Here is a 19,936-nt window from a genome sequence, read left to right on the forward strand (position 1 = left end):
TGACCACATATCCAAAGTGACAAAGGTTGGTAGCATAATAAACTGTGTGAATGAATGCATACAATTCCAGAGATATTAACACTTTTTACTTGAACAGATAGAACTGTTACAAATGGGTTTCACGGTAGGAAATATGAGCTTATCCATTTTGGAGATAAGATTGGAATAAGGTACCTTCTAAATGGTGAAAAGCCAGGCACCATAGAGGTCTGAACAAACTTTGGGTCTAGGTACAATAATTATTAATGTTTCATGAACAAGTGCAGAAAGTAATTAAAATAGACCATTGAAATACTTGACTTTATACCTAATGACTAAAATACAAGAAAGGGGAAGTCTTATTTTACCTCTACTATGCTCTGAATATTGAGAGCAGTTCTGGACATCACATCTTGGAAGGAATGCAAGTCTTAAGCTAGGTAAAATAAATCTACCTCATTTTTGTTTTACTTTTCTAAATTTCCCATTGGTACATTTCAGACCCAACCTCCTATGTTTTACTTTTGCATCGTCCAGTGGTTGAAATTTGCGATAGCTAGTATGTGCTTCCCAGAACAATTTATCTGAGACTGCATGTCCCTGGTTGACAGTTATTTTCTTCTTCAGAAAGAAAACCTATGAAATGCGATACAAATAGTAGAAAGCTTTCTTTGGTGATATAAAGTGAAGAGAATAATCAAACAAATTGTCATTTAAAATCTGGCACTGAATCTGGCAGTTGCTACAGGTCACTGGATTTAGTAGCAATACTTGTGACATTAAGCTAGTCATCCAAAGTTCATGGTTTGAGATCCTATCTCGCCAGGGTCTGAATTCAATAATCATGATCATATAGTTCCAGAAATAATCCTTAAAGTAGCCACATTGTTATAAAATTACTCTGTTTTCATTTAGTCTGCAGATCTACAGTCTCGTTACATAGAACTTCTTACGAGATCTGGTGACTATTACAAGTATCTAAGTGAGATGCTGAAGAATATGGAAGAAGTAAAGGTGAATTTTTATTTTTCTGTTCCGGGAAAGTTAATATTCATGTTGTAGCTGTTCCTGAAAATAATGAAATATTGATGTCTGTTTTCAAATAGGAAGTAAAAGTATTAAATTTATCCAATATATTCTCATGTCATTTTAAAAACTGAACGTATTTATTATTTGGACAGCCTTAACTATTTGCTCTCAAAATATATCTAAGGTTATAAATGTAAATAATTTTTAGTTTGTTGAATTTATGTTTATATTAAAGATGTAGGATACAAAGCAAAATATCACAGGCCGCTTCCATCTAATTTTAATTATACAGATAAAAAACACAAAAATAGAACTTTTGGAAGAGGCACTTAAACATGCCCAAGATGAGAATGCTGATAGTGTTCAGCAGAAGAGGTTTCTTGATCAACATTTGAGCCAAGTTCAAACTGAGTATGCAGACTTCAGGAAAAGAATTATGGTCCTAGAGGAGCAGAAGAGAAATGTTGAATTGGACCGTGATACCATCAAGCAGAGGGAGGACTCATACCTTCTCCAAATAAAAGAAACCCATGAGAAGATTACAAAATTGACACTTGAAATTGATGAGGAAAGAAGGAAGAGAAAAGCAGCTGAAAATTGGTATGATCAGCAAAAGAATGAGCATGACAGTGCTTTCCGAATTAAACAAAAGGAACTGGATGAAATAGTGCTGATAAAATTGGAGATTGAGAAATCAATCAAAGATAAAGAGAGAGAGCTAGAAAAGCTTAAGAATGCATTTCAGGAAGAGTCTTTAAAAAGGAGACAGTTTGAAAGTGAACTAGATGAGCTTAGGGTCAAGTATGAGCAGGAAAACAGGATCTTAAAGTCACAGGTTGAAAGAGAGGTTCATGAGAGAGAAACCATAGTTGAAAGGTTAACTATAAAAAAGGAAGATGATATTGCAACTTTGAAAATTCAATTGGAGAAAGCTCTGAATGAGAAACGGAATCTCATGGAAGAAATAGAACGATTAAGAAGCTCTATCAGAGAAACTGAATTCAATAGAAAAAAGGCAGAAAAGGATTCTTTGCAGCAGAAGTCAGCTTGTATTGAGGAATCTAGGAGGAGAGAGGAACTTGAAAGAGAAATTCAAACACTCTCAAAACTTAAAACTGACGAAACACTGAGGTTTAAATCACTTCAGCAGGATACCTCCAAGGCTATCCAAGACAAAGGAAAGGAGATTGAAAAGCTAAGAATTTTATTAGAGGAAGAAGTCAATAAACGGAAACATTTAGAAAATGAAAATGATAAATTAAAACAACAGCAAATTGATTTTCAGAAGAAGGACACAGAAAAACTTACCAAACTTAAAACTACAGAACAAGAGATTACAGTCATAAAGGTAGAACATGAGAAGGTATCCAGAGAAAGATCCAAGTTGCAACAAGAAGTTGAACGTTTGCAAAACAATATAAGGGAAGCAAACAATGCCAAATATAAGATTGATGAAGAACTAATACAATTAAGAAGGAATGTACTTGAAGAATCATCAAAGCGAAAGAGGGCTGAGGAAGAGGCTGAGCGCCTTGGACAAAAATGCAAGGATCATACATTCTCAATTACTCAGCTCACAGAACAAATTAATCATATCTCGATCATGAAGAAAAACGTTGAAGATGATCTTTCCAAACAGCAGAAAGCTTTTGACCAGCAGCTGAAAGAGAAGAATATTAGCACAGGAGAATTGAATAGACTGTATGCTGATGTTGAAACATTGCGTCGCCAGTTGAGTCAAGAGCAAGAAAGTACAAGACAGGCTTGTCAGAGATATGAACATGTCCAAAAAACTAGTGAAGAAAAAACCAAGGCTTTGAATGAGAGTCTAAGTGAAATAGACAGACTGCGTTCGGTTGTAGAGAACCTCACAAAAGAACGACTGAAGCTGGAAGAAGAGTTGAGAAATTTGAAGTCCAATTTTGATGATTTTAAGAGATTCAGAGATGATGCAGAAGGTGATAAATCAAGAACCATCTCTGAATTGAGGCAGCAACTTGAACTAACATACAAAAGAACCACTGACCTTCAAGGGCTAATTAATGAGTTAAAGAATGAAAGGGAAAAATTGAGACTGGAAGTTGAAACATTCCAAAAGCAGGCTCTAGAGGTACATGCAAGTTTTATTGTTTTATCATGTGAAGTATTTTGTATTAGTCTTATTAACAATGTTTACTGTGTTTTTCAAGAAAATGTCAAAGCTAATGTCATTCACTTCTTTGCAGTAGTTCAGATATTCTTAGTTGGGTGCTCTTAATTGTGGGAGAAAGTGAGGACTGCAGATGCTGGAGATCAGAGCTGAAAATGTGTTGCTGGAAAAGCGCAGCAGGTCAGGCAGCATCCAAGGAGCAGGAGAATTGAGGTTTCGGGCATGAGCCCTTCTTCCTGACCTGCTGCACTTTTCCAGCAACACATTTCTACCCTTAATTGTGGACATGAATTGAAGCAGAATTTCTGAAGTTCCCTAATCTAACATGAGTGATTGATAAAATGGCTGTATATATAATTTCCCCCGGGGTTTCCATTAAATTGCTGGAGACAATGACTGACTTTCTACAGTAGTTATTGCTACTTACTTCCAAGCTTAGAGGATAATGGAAAATACAGAGGTTAACATTTTGTTTCAGATCTTAAAAATTGCATTAAGGCAATTGCGAATTAACTTCAACATTATGTCTAGGGATTTGTTATAAATTTGATTATTTCACAAATGTTGATCCATATGTCAGAAAAATGCAATTTTAAAACCAGTCAAGTGACTTTAAATGCTATATCTGAACAAATGCTGTTATTTGGGCAGAAAATCATCAAAACCTTCAGGGAATTAGCACAACTAATGCTGTTCAATTCAGTTGGATTCAGATGATCTATTTCCAAGGTTGCAATGAGATTGGAGACTCCCACCAAAGTGATCAGATTCCAGGAATAACTACATTTATATAAATAAAACAGTTGCGTAATATCTTCTGAGAATATTTTGAGCACGAGTGACATTGTGATATAAGTCCTATGATTCTATCTGTCTCAAAAACAAACAAAGCTGTTAGCTTCACGTAGGAGAGTAAGAGTTCCCTTCCACCAGCTTGATTTGTATAAAATATTGATGTTTGATTGTTGGTGATGGGCCAAAAATAGAATTCTAACAGCACAGCAATATGTAACAAGAGCAATACCTTCTTGAGGGTAGCTTACAATGAGCCATTGTCTTTTCTAATGGTGCCCGTTAACAAAAAGAAAATCTTTGCAAATTTACACTTCCCTTGCCAATGTCGTGAATAGAATTAACTATGAATGTTTCTGACCAAGAAGTGAGTTCTTATCCGTGCTGTGGCCAACAGATACCCTTTAATTGACGTTACCTTTCAAACCCTGATGTCAGGTCATTACCTCTGTGCTGTTTGTTCTGTGAAAATTGACTGCAGCTCTTTGTGTTGTAGCGGTGACCACATTTCAAAAGCACTTTTAATGTCTGCAAAATGATTTGAACATGTTGAGATCATGAAAGATGCTATAACAAATGGAAATGTTTTATTTCTTTACAATTTGAAGGTCGATGCTCTTGTTCTTTAAATTGCTCATTTTCTGCTACTAAAACCACTTTTTTCATTTTGAGATAGAGAAATGTTAAGGACTTCTATTATTTGCTCCTTGTCCTGATCCTTTACTGACCTAACTGTGTGCAAGATTTTGTTCTTAAGATTATTACATATTCTAATTGTTTCATGTCATCTACTGGCTTTTTTCTTATCCTTTACCCTTGTGACTTAATGTTTTTAAAATTTTCTCATGAAAGAAGTCTATGACCTGCATAAATGAAGCCTTCTCTGTGTCCACTACAAAGCTGCTTCCTTGATACTCGAGGATAAATTTATATATTCAGTAGATGTATTCAATATATTTTATTTAAGTTATACTTTTCAGTTTTAGCTAACTTCTGTGTAATCCTAAGTATTATTGTAGTTGGTGGAAGTTTCAAAACACTGTTTTCAAGTTGCTACCTTTGCAGTCTACCCTTAATGAATCACCACTCTCCCATCCCATCTGATCTTAAGGTACTTTGTAGCAACATTATAGAACAGGATGTAACACTGAGTTTGGGTAAATTACCAAAACCTTGGCCAGTGTAGTAGGCTTCAAGAAATTCTTTAGAGAGGGAAACAAGGGGAGAGTGGAAAAGAGGTTTAGGGAATGCAGTTCTCGAGGTTAGGCCTTAAGCAGTTCTCGAGGTTAGGACTTGGCCACCAATAGTGGAGTGACCAACATCAGTGATGCTCAGGAGGTTAGAGGTAGGGAAGTACTGATAGTTTGAAGAATTGTAGGGTTGGAACAATTTATAAAGGTGGAAAGGGGCAAGTCCATGGAAGTGTTTGAAAGCAAGGATAAGAATTTTAAAAGCTAAGCATTTTGTGATTGCAAGCCAGGAGTCAATGTTAAGTTAGTCGATACACAGGTAATAGGGGAACTTGTTGCTAGTTAGGACACAAGTAGAACACAGGAGTTTTGAAACACCATGTTTACAGAGGGTGGAACATTGAAGTCCAGCAAGAAAGACATTACCATAGTAATGTCTCAAGATACTGAAAGGCATTGATGAGGGTTTTGCCAGCAGCAGATGAACTGTGGGATGGCTGAAATTAGTTAATATTGCAGAAGTGAAAATATTCTCATTGGCGTACAATACTATAGAATGGATCAGTTGAGATGGTTGCATACATTTAAAGGGATGTTTCAGAATAAAGTATGCGCCCCTGAACCCATTCTGGCAATAATACTGACAACTTGTGCTCCAAGTTCAGTACAGCACTGGCATCTACCTGACAATGAGGAGCTTTTCCCAGGTACATCCTTTACACTAAAAGCAAGACAAATCCAATCCAATTACCATCCCATACTCTCAGTTATCAGTAAGGTGAGGGAAGATGGTCATCAACAATGTTATTAAGCAGCACTTGCTTTTCAATAACTGCTTATTGATGTTCAGTTTGGGTTGGATTCTGCCAAGGCCATTTGGCTCTAGACCTCATTATAGCCTCTGTTCAAACATGGACAAAAGCTGAACTGAATACAGCATTTGACCAAGTGTGGCATCAAGGAGCCCGAGCAAATCTGGAGTCGGTGGGAATCCAGGGAGAAACTCTCCGCTGATTGGAATTATACAAGCACAAAGGAAGATGTTTGTGGTTGTTGGAAGCCACTCATCTCAGCTTCAGGATATCTCTGCATGAATTGCTCAGAACAGTGGCCTAGGGTCAATCATCTTCAGTTGCTTCATCAATGACCCTCCGTCCTTCATTAGGTCAGAAATCAGGATATTTGCTGATGCTTACACAGGGTTCAGCAAAATTCACGATTTTTCTTTTACCCAATCTGTCCAAGTCTATATTCAGAAAGATCTGGACAACATCCAGATTTGGCAGGTAACATTTGTGCCACATAAGTGCCAACAAGAGAGAACCTAGACCATTGCCACTTGACATTCATTGGAATTACCATTGCTGAATCCCCAAATCAACGTCTTGGGCATTACCATTGATCATAAACTGAACTGGACTATCATATAAATACTGTGGCTACAAGAGCAGGTGAAAGGCTCAGGATCCTGTAGCGAGTAACTCCCCTCCTGAATCCCAAAGCCTGTCCACCAAGTGGCATGGTGGCACAGTGGTTAGCACTGCTGCCTCACAGCACCAGAGACCTGGGTTCATTTCCCGTCTCAGGCATCTGTGTGGAGTTTGCACATTCTCTCTGTGTCTGCGTGGGTTTCCTCCCACAGTCCAAAAATGTGCAGGTTAAGTGAATTGGCCATGTTAAATTGCCCGTAGTGCTAGGTGAAGGGATAAATGTAGGGGAATGGGTCTGGATGGGTTGTTCTTCGGAGGGTCAGTGTGGACTTGTTGGGCCGAAGGGCCTGTTTCCATACTGTAAGTAATCAAATCTAAAAGGCATAAGTCAAGAGTGCGATGTACTATTTCCTATTTGTTTAGATGGTTGCAGCTCCAGCAACACACAGGAAATTTGACACCACAAATCATTCCTTTTGATTGGCACTATGCCCAAAAGCAATTACTCCTTCAGCCACCGATACACATTAGCAACAGTGTGTACCATCTATAAAATGCATTAGAACAATTCACCAAGCCTCCTTTATCAGTACGCACAAACCTGCAATCAGTACCATCTAAAAGGACAAGAACAACAGATACATGGGAATACCATTCCCTATAAGTTCTGCTCCAAGACACTTAACATCTTGACTTGGAAATATATTTAGTTAAAAATCACACAATGCCAGGCAGTAGTCCAACAGATTTATTTGGAAGCACCAGCTTTCGGAGCGATGCTCCTTCGTCAGGTAAGTTGTGGAACAGGACTATAAGACACAGACTTTATAGCAAAAGGTTACACTATCATGCAGCTAAAATATATTAAACAGACTTAGATTAAGTATTTCACCTTTTAGAATGGTTTTGTTAGTTTTGGTCCGAAAAGGTTAATTAAGAGGAAGAAATTAAAGTATGAGATGAAGCTTGCTGGAGTTGTAAAATCAAAAAGAGTTTCTACGGGCCTTTTTAAAATGGAAAAGAGTAAATAAAGTGAGTTTAGCTCCTTTTGTAGACTATAAGGAAATGAAACAAACTAATATCTTGATCCTATCTTCACAATAGAGGGTAGGAAAAACATTCCAACATGTGGAAGGGAGAGAGGAACTTGGTGAAACTGCAATCAAAAGGGAAGTGATATGAAGCAATCTGATAGAGTTGTGAGCTGACTAGTCTCCAAGTCTGAATGGACTTCACGCTAGAATCTCAGAGATTGCTAATGAAGTAGTTGCATTGCTGTAAATTTTCAAGAAGTTCCCTCTTTTCAGGAATGGTTCCTTTAGATTGGAAATTAGCAAATACAATCCTTTTATTCCAGAATGAACAATGGCAGCAACCAGGAAACTAAAGATGAGTTAGATTGCCATCTGTCATGCAGAATGTATAAAATTGATCATAAAAATATTTGTAGCTGCGCATTTAGAAGATCTCAAGGTAAGTGGGAGGAGTCTGCATGCTTTCATCAAAAGGAAATCCTGTTTAACCAAATTTTTTGAACAAGTAACAACATGCTGTGGATAATACGGAACCTGGAGACATACTTGGATTTCCAGAAGGAATTGTAGTAAGATATCACATCAAAGATCATTGCAGAAAATGAAAGCTCATAGTACAGGAGTTAACTTATTGATATGTATTGAATATTGGCTGGCAGGAAATACAATATGCACGACTGGGCTGTTAGTAAGATTAGAGTGAGAGAAGTATCACAAGGCTCTGTGCTAGAGGCCAAACTACTTATAATTAACTCTGACTCGTCTTGGCTTGCTAGCTATAATTGTACATAGATATCAAGATAGGTAGGAAAGTAGGTTGTGAAGAAGAGATAAGGTGGTTGTCAGAGGATACAAATAAGGTTTAGTGAGTAGGCAAAAATCAGGCAGATAATGTATAATTTTGAAAAATATGAAATTATTCACTCTGATAGTAGTAATGAAGAAGCAGATTATTACTGGAGAAATGAAAAGCAACTATGGAATTCTGAATTGCGGAGGGATCGAAGTGTTCTAGAGTCACTAAAAATTAATATGCAGGTACAGGTCAGAAGAAGACTCATGGGATACTATCCTTTTTATTATAAAACTAGTTGAACTTAAAAGTGAGGATGTCATGCTTTGTTTATATTGCTCATTGATGAGACCACACTTTGAATACTCTTATGTAGTTTTGGTAACAAAATTGAGAGATGTAAATGCATTGAAGGTAATTCAGAGGAGATTTACTAGATTGATACCTCAAATGAGACTTAAAAGGATCGGTTCAACAGGCAAGGCTTGTTTCCACTGGGGTTTAGAGTGAGGACTGGCTTGATTGAGACACATAAGATCCTGAATGTTCTTAACAAAGTGGATATAGAATGAAGTTTCTTCTTGTGGTAGCCCAGAACTAGGTGTCACTATTTTCAAATGTGGGTTGCTCCTTCAAAACAGATGAAGGGAATTTTCTTCAGAGTAGTGTTATTTTTAAAGCAGAGACAGATTTGGTTTAGGAAAGGAAATCCTAGATTTTTGGGGGTAGGTGGGAATGTAGATGTTGAAACACAAACATTGCAATGAAAGAGTTTTCTTTATCATTTCGTGGAGCATGACCTTAATTTACTACCCCACTTGTTCCATCCAATCCTTGTTATCGTTAAGGATGAAAAGGAGACACATTAACAGTCATTAATGCAATTTACATATCCTGTAAGTGTATGGTGATGTGTTTCTCTTATTGTAGAATGGGGGAACAGCAATGAAAATGACAGCTTAATAAAGTGTAGGAGGCAGTGTAAGAGAATTGATGCTGTAATTGATGCTGAAAGCATTTAAAAGAGATATCCCTTGTTTCATTCTCCGCAGTATTCTTGGGCTTAATCCAATGATATGTATAACTTGTTTTCAAATCAAGTATCCACCAGGTGAATGATCATAGCTCTCTTCTTGGCCTTTTCATAAAATGTGAATTTCTCATCTTAATTTCCTTTGAGAGTTGCCAAGATATATCTTTCCAAAATCCTTTCTAGCCCTTAGTTGAGTATTAGCAAACAAACAGACCAGACTGCAAATAGACTAAATCTTTCATATGTGTGTATCATACACCAGAAAATCACAGATTCCTAAACTGCAAAAACATGGAGTATCATATTGAATTTGATTGCCTATCTTGGAAGCAGGAAGGAATTGTCCCTGGGATTTTCATTCAACTGTCCAGTTGCATTTGAGTGACCTGTGGTGTTTGCAGGGGTGGGGGGGTGGGGGGTGGGGGGTTGGGGGGTTGGAGGGGGGTGGGGGGGGTTGGAGGGGGGTGGGGGGGGAAGAGTTGTGTGCTTGAAATGTTGTTTCACTGCCTTTCAGATAAAGTTAGACATAGCAACAAACTCAGAAGGGTGGTCACATATGAAAAGACAATAACAGTAAGCCTTGCAATGGTCCTACTTGAGAAAGTTTGTCTAAAATGGGCCCAAGTATCTCCTCTGCTTATAATTGTTATTGAGGAAACGATGACTTAAAGATTTTTTGGAGAATTTAAATAAGAATACTCCAAGGCACCTCTTCCCCATTCAATACAGGCTCCAGTTCTTTAAATTTGCTTAGCAATTGTTCTGATGAAGATCTCATAATGTTGCATGTTAAAACATTTCTACTTCACTACGAAAAGTGAGGAAATTATAATGTTAAAAATAGATAACTAAACCACAGGAGAAATATTTTTGAGATTGGCAACATAGAATAACTTAGCTTTTCATTTGAAAGATTAATCTCTATAGCACAAACTTTAAATTAAACAACTAGTTGGAAGAATAATATTGATATTGAGCAAATATATATATTTGGTTTAAAGTAATCATTTTAAAAATCTGTATTTTGATGATTTCACTTTTGAAATGTGGAAAGAAATAATTATTTATCTTTTACCTTAACATTTAGGCGACTAATATGATTCAGCAGACACATTCTGCTCAAAAAGAGATTTTGCAAGAAAAGGAGTCTCTCCTACTAAAAATCAAGCTCTTAGAGCAGGATAAATCGAGACTTCAACGGTATGAAGATGATCTAAGTCGAATAAAGGCACAACTAGAAGCTGAATCCCGCTTGAAGCAACGACTTCAGGATGAAATTGATGCAGTTAAATCTGATCTAAGTTATTGGAAGAATCAAGCAGAAATACGACAATTAGAAAAGGGCAAAACCAGCAATGAATTTGAACAGTTAAAAGCTGAAATTGACAGATTGAAATTGGAACTGCGAATGACCGAAGAAAGGTATAGACAGAAACTGGAGGAAAGTGAAAGAACGAAGAGATCTGAACTGGAAGCACTGCGTATGAAAGCTAAATTAGAAATAGAAAAACTCAGTCAAGAAGTGCCAACCTTCAACAAACAAACTCAGACAGAGAATATAGTTACAGTTGATTCATCAAAACTTCTATTTGAGGGAGTCCGTAAAAAGGTCACAGCAAACCAGTTGTATGATTGCCAACTTATTGATAAATCAACTTTAGATCAGCTGTTAAGAGGCCAGAAAACAACAATGGATGTTTCAGATGAAATTAAATTGAATCTACGTGGTTTGGAGAACATAGCTGGAGTCTACTCACAGAAAAATGGAGAAAAACTTTCAATGTCAGAAGCAACGAAAAGGAATATTCTTACTCCTGATGTGGCCTTGTCACTTTTAGAAGCACAGGCAGCCACTGGGCATATCATTGATCCAAACAAAAACAAGAAGATGACAGTGGATGAAGCTGTGGCTGTGGGCCTTGTTGACTATAAAGATCGAGACAAACTTCTGGCAGCAGAGAAGGCTGCAACTGGGTTTAAAGACCCATTTACAGGAAAAGTTATCTCCCTGTATGAAGCAATGAAGAAAGATATTGTTGACCGAGAGACTGGTCTTCGTTTGTTTGCAGCACAGATCGCAGCAGGAGGGATAATTGATTCGGTGAACAGTGTATATCTGCCAAAAGAGCTTGCTTATAAAAGGGGACTGATTGATGCAGAAATGTATCAAACACTTGCCTCTCCTTTTGATGACTCAAAAATTTTTGTTGATCCAAATACAAAGACAAAAGTGTCCTATCAACAACTGAAGTTGGCCTGTAGAACAGATCCTGGAACAGATTTGCTTCTTTTGCCAGTGGAAAAGCATGAAATAATGATACCAGGGATTAGAGCAGATGTGTCAGTAGACCATCTTGTGGAAGCCAAGGTTATAGATAAAAATACAGCTGCTGCTCTTGTGCAAGGAACAGTAACAGTAGAGCAAATCAGTGACAAGTATAGGGGCTACCTGCAAGGCAGCAGTAGCATTTCAGGAATATATGTTGAAGCCACAAAGGAGAAGCTTCCAATCTACCATGCCATGAGGAAAGGCTTGCTTAGACAGGGCACAGCCCTCGAGCTTCTGGAAGCTCAGGCAGCCACAGGCTTTGTAGTTGATCCTGTCAATAACCAAAAGCTGACAGTTGAGGATGCCGCTGCAAAAGGAATTATAGGTCAAGAATTCAAAAGCAAACTACTTTCAGCAGAAAGGGCTGTTACTGGTTATAAAGATCCAGAAACTGGGAACATCATCTCATTGTTTCAGGCAATGAGGAAAGGCCTGATCGAGCACAGTCATGGTATTCGCTTGCTGGAAGCTCAAATTGCAACCGGAGGAATTATTGATCCAAAGCATAGCCATCGTTTGCCAGTTGATGTTGCTTACAAACGTAATTATTTTGATGAAGAATTGAATGAAATTTTGATGGATCCAGCTGATGATACTAAAGGCTTCTTTGATCCCAACACAGAAGAAAATCTGACCTATCTTCAGTTAGTTGACCGGTGCATAACTGATAAATCCACAGGTCTTTGTTTGTTGCCACTGAGAGAAAAGAAAAAGGAATCCAAAACCACCAGGTCATCTGCGGTGAGAAAACGTAGAGTTGTAATTGTAGATCCTGATACAAATCAAGAAATGACAGTTCGTGAAGCCTACCATAAGGATTTGATTGATTATGAGACTTTTCTAGAGCTTTCTGAACAGGAAGCAGAGTGGGAAGAAATAACAATAACGGGTTCGGATGGAACCACAAGGACAGTTATTGTTGACAGAAAAACTGGTAATCAGTATGACATTGAAGAGTCTTTAAAGAAAGGTTTAATTGATAAGAAGAGTCTTGATGCCTACCGCTCTGGAAGTATGACACTTACGCAGTTTGCAGACATGTTCACTGATAAGATTAATATCAGCACATATAATGGAAGTGCACCAAACAGTTTGACAAACCTTAATCCATGCCTATCCCCAACTATTAAAATAACATCTTTTGAATCTTTAGATGATGCCAGTCCGATTGCAGCTATATTTGATATTGAAACATTGGAAAAGATAACAATTTCTGAAGCTATACGTCGTAACATTGTTGATGCTATTACAGGCCAGAGGTTGTTGGAAGCCCAGGCCTGTACAGGAGGTATAATAAATCCTGGAAATGGTCAAAAACTGCTCATTCACGATGCTGTATCTCAGGCTATTATTGATGAAGACATGGGAAAGAGATTAAAGCCAGCACAGAAAGCATATGTTGGTTTTGAAGATGTGAAGAGCAAAAAAAGGCTTTCTGCAGTAGAAGCAATGCAAGAAAATTGGTTACCGTATGAAGCCGGACAACGATTCCTTGAGTATCAGATGGCGACAGGTGGACTCGTTGTGCCAAATGTTTCGGGACGAATCACTGTTGATGAAGCAGTAAGAAAAGGTTTCATGGGTGCCAAAACAGCGGAGAAACTGAAAGATACCAGTAGCCATTCAAAAAGCCTAACCTGTCCTAAAACAAAATTGAAGATTTCATATAAAGAGGCAGTAGATCGATCTATGGTTGAAGATAAAACTGGCCTACGGATGTTGGAAGCTGCATCATTTTCTACAAAAGGAATTAACAGTGCTTATAATGCAGGTGGATTCTCTGGACCAAATTCGCGTTCAGGTTCTCGTTCAGGTTCACGAAGCGGGTCGCGAAGAGGAAGTTTTGACGCCACCTCCTACAATGTGTCTGTCAGTACACACACAACCCATTTGAGCACTTCTTCCATGCGCTAACCGTTTGCTACAAATATCAAAGCAATGTGGATTTTCAAAATTTGTTGAAGATCCAAATCTTTACTTTTATTTTCAGATTGTTTTATTCCACACCTGTGCCCTGTCAAAATCAGTACCTGTTTAATTTGTGCTATGTTTATTAATCAATATCCCAAGATTTCAAATAATAAATGATTCACTTAGGTTAGCTTGTCAGCTGAGGTGAGGTATTAAGAGATTGCTCACTTGTGTGCATTATCAGCACCATGGCACCATTAGAGAGCTAGGATGCTATGGAAGACTGATGGCCCAACCCACATTCAGAATTGAAGACTGCAGCTGACACACACATCCCCAAATGCCACAATAACTCTCATAGCCAGTGATATTTATATGGGAATTATGAGGTTATGGGAGATTACCTAATACTTTACCATGCAATTGCTATGCATCTGGCTCCTTTGATAGATAATACCTGAAGCAAAACAAAAACGAAATATTGACGCTGGAAATCTAAAATGAAAGTATAGTATTGAAAATAATGAGAGACTGGGAGGTAGGGTTCAGGTTTCGAGTCAAGAGTAACACCTCTCCAAAATAGATTGTGTGCTGTATTCTGAAGAAGGGTCACCATTCACCTCCAAAAGAGAAAATGCTGGAAAATCTCAGCAGGTCTGGCAGCATCTGTAAGGAGAGAAAAGAGCTGACGTTTCGAGTCTAACTGACCCTTTGTCAAAGCTGTGTGCAAGTACCTGTAATCCTGGAGGCTGCATGCAGGGTGGAATTTGAGTTGAAATCCACGTGGAGTAAGTCTGAGGTGAAGACAGTCACCGAGGAAGGAAATATGGCTGTGGAAGCGAGTCTTAGTAAATACCTTGACTAACACTGAGAGAGAAAAGGAAAGCAGTGAAGGTGGACAGGGGGAGAGAGACAAATGAAATCCCTGTCTGAGAGAAAAGCAGTACTTCTTCAGGGTAGGCATTCCTGGAAGAGAGGTGGCAGTGGGTTAAACACTGGATAAAAGCAAATTACTGCGGATGCTGGAATCTGAAACCAAAAGAGAAAATGCTGGAAAATCTCAGCAGGTCTGGCAACTTTGACAAAGGGTCAGTTAGACTCGAAACGTCAGCTTTTTTCTCTCCTTACAGATGCTGCCAGACCTGCTGAGATTTTCCAGCATTTTCATTTTTGGTTTCAGATTCCAGCATCTGCAGTAATTTGCTTTGTTTTTTACACCATTCACCTCACTGGCCTGAACTCTCTTTTCTCACTCTGTGCATGCTGCTAGACCTGAGTGTTTCCATCACGTTCTAGAGCTCGAGGGTACAATTTCAATCTAAGGCCTTTCCCATTTACAATAGAGATGAGAAAGAGTTTCCTTCTGAGAGTATTTGAAATTCTTTTCCACAGAGAGCGGTGAAGGCTATGTCATTGAATATGCTCAAGGCCGAGTTTTGATCATTTGGTGGGTCTGGTGATAATGTGACAGGGAGAAAAATGGAGTTAACAATCTATTCAAATTGACATAATTTTTTTATTGCTTATGGATTTCAGTACAAAACCTATTGAAGAGATTCTTTTATGTGGTTAACACTATTATATAGCTGGTTCAAAATGCCTTACATTTGTGCCAATGAAGAAACACAGTTAAAAATGTTAATTCTTCATGGGATTTTATTGTGTAGCACTGAGTTTATTCTGTATTGAAAGGTTTGTGTATATAAAGAATATAAGTTGATCTTAAGGGGCTTCACTGGAGTGAATGTAATCTCATAACTGCCTTATAGTAGGATGTTTTCAGTAGTGGGATAGAGGAAATCATTCTTAACATTGTTTTTTTTGATGAATATTCATTACTTGGATTTTCGGTTTGAGTGCATGCTGAATTTGAAGATTGTATTCTTTTTTATTAATAAAGTTTCATAATTTCATTATTTTAAGTGACTTTGTATCTCATTAAATAATTATGTTATCAATCCTATTATGTTCGCATATTGAAATATCATTATATAAGTGGGCAGTGCAATTTCGGGGTAGAGGAGGCATGGTTTTTGGTGAATGATTGGCCACACCTAGGCTCCAAATGTTTCTCCTGGGCTGGGTGTGTGCAGAGACAGATGAATTTCCAGGTATGTGAACCTGTCCTTTAAAATAGCTGCCACCTAATTTTCAGTGCAGGGGATTGGAAAATTGGCAAGTGACCCAGGAAGACCTGAGCAGGATGCCAGGTATGGAGCCAGATGGGCAGAAAGCCTGCCTGCCTGCCTGCCTTGGAACTTGAGCCTGGTGTATAAAGTTTTAAATTAAAAATTAGATACCTCACTTTGTACACTTGTCTGATGACCCATACATGTTGATTTATATCCCCGTTTGCTCCCTCAGGCTTATTATAGCATCCATGTATCTTATCCATTATCTTTTGCCTTTTCACCGACCATGCCAACTCACCTAGTATGTATTCTGGGTAGACCTAAGGACCCATAAATAGATCAGACAAAGTAAAAATAATTTAGATATTGTAAGGGTTATTTTGGATTTTATTATAGTGAAAAAAATGCTAATCATAAAAACCCATTTATTATATTTCAATTCCTTCACTTCAATGAAGTCTTAGAAAAGTCAACATTTTCTTTCATGTGCATTAAGCACTGGAATTGATAGCCTCTCATCAAGGATTCAAATAACCTTGTAGTTGTGAAATGGACAGTGTCCACCATTATAATTTTTATGACTTTTGCCAAGTGATCAGGTCAAAGAAGCATAACCCTCAGTTCCTCTTTTTTGATAGCAATTCTTGACTAGCATCTTAACGCTTCAGATTTTCCAATAGATTATGAACAGTGGGTCTCTCAAGAGGCTTTTTTTCAAATCACTTTACAGGATATCACTATTAGGTTACTGAGTAGTTCAAACTGATGTTAATCGAACTTTACTTTTAAACCAAGATGTCATTAATGTTTTTGGAGGAAAACTAATCTTAAATTAGCTTCTGAACAATGAGCCTTATATTTGGGCTAGACTGACAGATGATGTTTCATGGTGCATCAAAAGTTGGAAAGGTTCCTTTGATAGAACAGTTTCTGCTAGTTTTGCACACTTGCAAAATGTTCAAGATTATACAGTACTTATTTAAAATAAAAATCCAATCTTTTAATGTTTATCATTGTATTGATTTACTGATTATAACTTAAGATGTCTTTTTTGAAGAAGACTCAGTCATACAGCATGGAAATAGACCCTTTGATCCAACAAGTCTGTGCCGAATGTTATCCCAAACTAAGCTAGTCCCACCTTCCTGCTCCTGGTACTGATCCCTCCAAACCTTTCCTATTCATGTACTTATCTCAATGTTTTTTAAGCATTGTAATTGTTCCCACATCCACCACTTCCTCAAAATTAATTTCACATGTAAATCACCCTCCTTTTAAAAAAAAATTGCCCCTCATGACTTTTTCAAATCTTTCTCCTTACCTTTAAAATGTGTCCCCTAGTTTGATATCGCACATCCTAGGGAAAAGACACCTACCATTAACCCTATCAATACTGCTCATGATTTTATAAACGTCTATAAGGTCTCCTCTCAACCTCGTAGTGAAAAAAATCCCAACCTATCTAGCCTTTCTTTATAACTTGAACCTTCCATACCCAGCTTGAGTCTCAGGTCTAAACTATTATTTGAATCCGAACAGTGAAGGATCGAGACTATGCTGGGTTTGCCAAGAAATCTTTAAAATGTTTTCTTGTACCACATTGAGATGTATGGCACACATGTCTTCTACCAATTCTTATCTCAGAATTGCAGACCTGTATCCCAAGAGGTTTCATGACTGTACCATGACACATAGATAGCAGATTGTCGGCCTATCCTCTTCTGCTGGCACACATTTTACCCTAATTTTAATGGTTATATTCGTAATTCATATACACAATCCTTGTTGAAGAGGTCACTGACTCCAAATCTTGCATCATTTGTAGTTCGGAAGAAGGTTCACATTGGACTCCACGTTAATATCCTAGTAAATCTCTTCTAAACCCTCTCCAGGTTAATATCCTTAATGTAACTGGGTGACCGAACTGACACAGTACTCCATAAGAGGCCTATGTCATGTACAACCTCAATATGCTCTATGATTCTATGACTTCCCAACTCCTATACTCAAAGGATTGAACGATGAAGGCCAGTACATTAAACGCCTTTTTAACCACCCTGTCTATATGTGGCACAAACTTCAAAGAATTATGGAGCCCCTAGGTCCCTCTGTTCTACAACGCTACCCAAGGCCTATCATTAATTGTATTAGCTCCCTCCTTTGTTTTTTGTACCAAAATGCAATACCTCGTGTCAGAGATAAAATGGTTTTTGTTACTTTTTTTTAACTTCAGTAAAATGAAATGTCCTCAACCGTAAATAAAGACACACACGTTTCAAACATTTTTTTAATAATTAAATTGAAAATCTTAGATAATTCCCAGCACATATCTCATGTGAAACAGCAATAATTGATCAGTGCTTGGAAATTAAGTTTATCCTTTTTACAAAGGTAAGTCTCCCTTCAGTCCACAGCAGGCAGAGGAGTCAGCAGAATACTTAGGAAATACTTTTGTCTCACTTTCAAAAATATTTTCTACTGGACCATCTGTTATTGGTGGCCACAGAAGGAATAACTATATTTCAAGAAGAAATAAATTAAAACTTCACAACTATAATGCTTGAGTCTCAGCTCTAAACCATTATTTGAATCCGAACAGTGAAGGATTGAGACTATGCTGGGTTTGCCAAGAAATCTTTAAAATGTTTTCTTGTACCACATTGAGATGTAAGGCACAGATGTCTTCTGCCAATTCTTATCTCAGAATTGCAGACCTGTATCCCAAGAGGTTTCATGACCGTACCATGACAGGTATATAGCAGATTGTCGGCCTATCCTCTTCTGCTGGCACACATTTTACCCTCATTTTAATGGTTATATTCGTAATCCATATACACAATCCTTGTTGAAGAGGTCACTGACTCCAAATCTTGCATCATCTGTAGTTCGGAAGAAGGGTCACTTTGGACTCCACGTTAATATTCTTTTGCTCTCCACAGATGTTGGCAAACTTGCTGAGTTTCTTTATTTTGGCTGTCATTTCAACAACTTACATTAACAACACTACGTAATAAAACATGCCAAGGTGCTTTTCAAGAGCGCTATTAATCCAGCTTGGCACAGCAGCTCAGAAGAGGAGGGATTTTATGGCGCAAAGACTAAGATTTTGGGGTGCACTTTGACATAGTCTCTAATTGTAATTTATTTGAAAGACCTGATTTTGAGAGAGCCTAAGTTCAAAGATCATTATTAGTTACTGGGCCTATTCCGGCCAGAAATACGTTTTCACAGGGTTCACAAATTTATTAAGTTTATCAGAACATAAAATAAATAATACTTAAATGTGATTTTTTTTTAAGAGGCCACGCACTTAAGGATATCAGTTCATCACACTAGGTGGCTGGATACAGGTCACTTGTGTTCTGTTTATTGAAGATCATCTTCTGACTGCAATCTTCCTTTTAGTGTTTTGAATCACTTAAAACCCAGGCCTTCCTTACCATTACGACTTCTGAATGAACAAAGGCATTTTGAATTGTAATTGGCTTATTAGTGTATGAGTAATTCACAATCAATTTTGTTTGTTTGAACAATGTATGTCCAGTTTCTGATTGCTTTTGTTTTAAAGTAATGGTCATCATAATGCTAGCACTTCACATTGTCTCCTGATTCATCCTTGCACATGCCAATAAAAGATTATTCCCTTTATGAAAGCTTGTCTCTCATAGTTTATCCATTTCATATATCTTCACCAAGATAAGGTGGCACCAGTAAGCAATTGGTGCATCTCATAGTTATATAGCATAGCAACAGGCCCTTTGGCCCACTGTGTCTATGCTGACCAACACCTGCACTTGATTCTTAGTTTTCTGTGCTCTGGCATTTTAAGTTCTCACCAGGTGTTTTTTTTAAATGTTGTAAGAGTGCCTGCTTTACCACCTTCTCAGGCTGCATGTTTCATACATCTATAATCCTCTGGAATTTTATTTTTTAAAATCTCCGATCTCTTCTAAACCACTTGCTCCTCACTTTGAAGTTATGCCCTATGTCCTTAGACACATCCGCTGGGAAGAAGAGATTATCACAACTTAAATTGTTTATGCCTCTCCTACTTTTTATCAGATTTCCCTCCATCAGCCTCCTCTGCTCCAAGGAAACCAAACCCAGCCTATCCAATGTTTCCTCATAACTGAGA

The 19,936-nt window shown here is 37.7% G+C and overlaps 1 protein-coding gene across 2 annotated transcripts in view; it reads left to right on the plus strand.

The window, feature by feature from the left end:
* The window catches only part of dspa (desmoplakin a), a 68,699-nt gene extending 53,114 nt beyond the window's left edge, over positions 1-15,585 (plus strand). The window contains exons 22-24 of one of the 2 annotated variants that reach the window (XM_072570806.1): positions 895-993; positions 1,301-3,118; positions 10,517-15,585. In XM_072570806.1, coding sequence (XP_072426907.1) covers positions 895-993; positions 1,301-3,118; positions 10,517-13,672 — 5,073 coding nt within the window. In that variant the 3' untranslated portion in view covers positions 13,673-15,585. The remainder of the gene's footprint in view (positions 1-894; positions 994-1,300; positions 3,119-10,516) is intronic. The other variant, XM_072570807.1, reaches the window with a different exon arrangement.
* Positions 15,586-19,936: the final 4,351 nt, after the last annotated feature.

Source organism: Chiloscyllium punctatum, chromosome 5 (assembly GCF_047496795.1).
Source record: "Chiloscyllium punctatum isolate Juve2018m chromosome 5, sChiPun1.3, whole genome shotgun sequence".
NCBI lineage: Eukaryota > Metazoa > Chordata > Chondrichthyes > Orectolobiformes > Hemiscylliidae > Chiloscyllium > Chiloscyllium punctatum.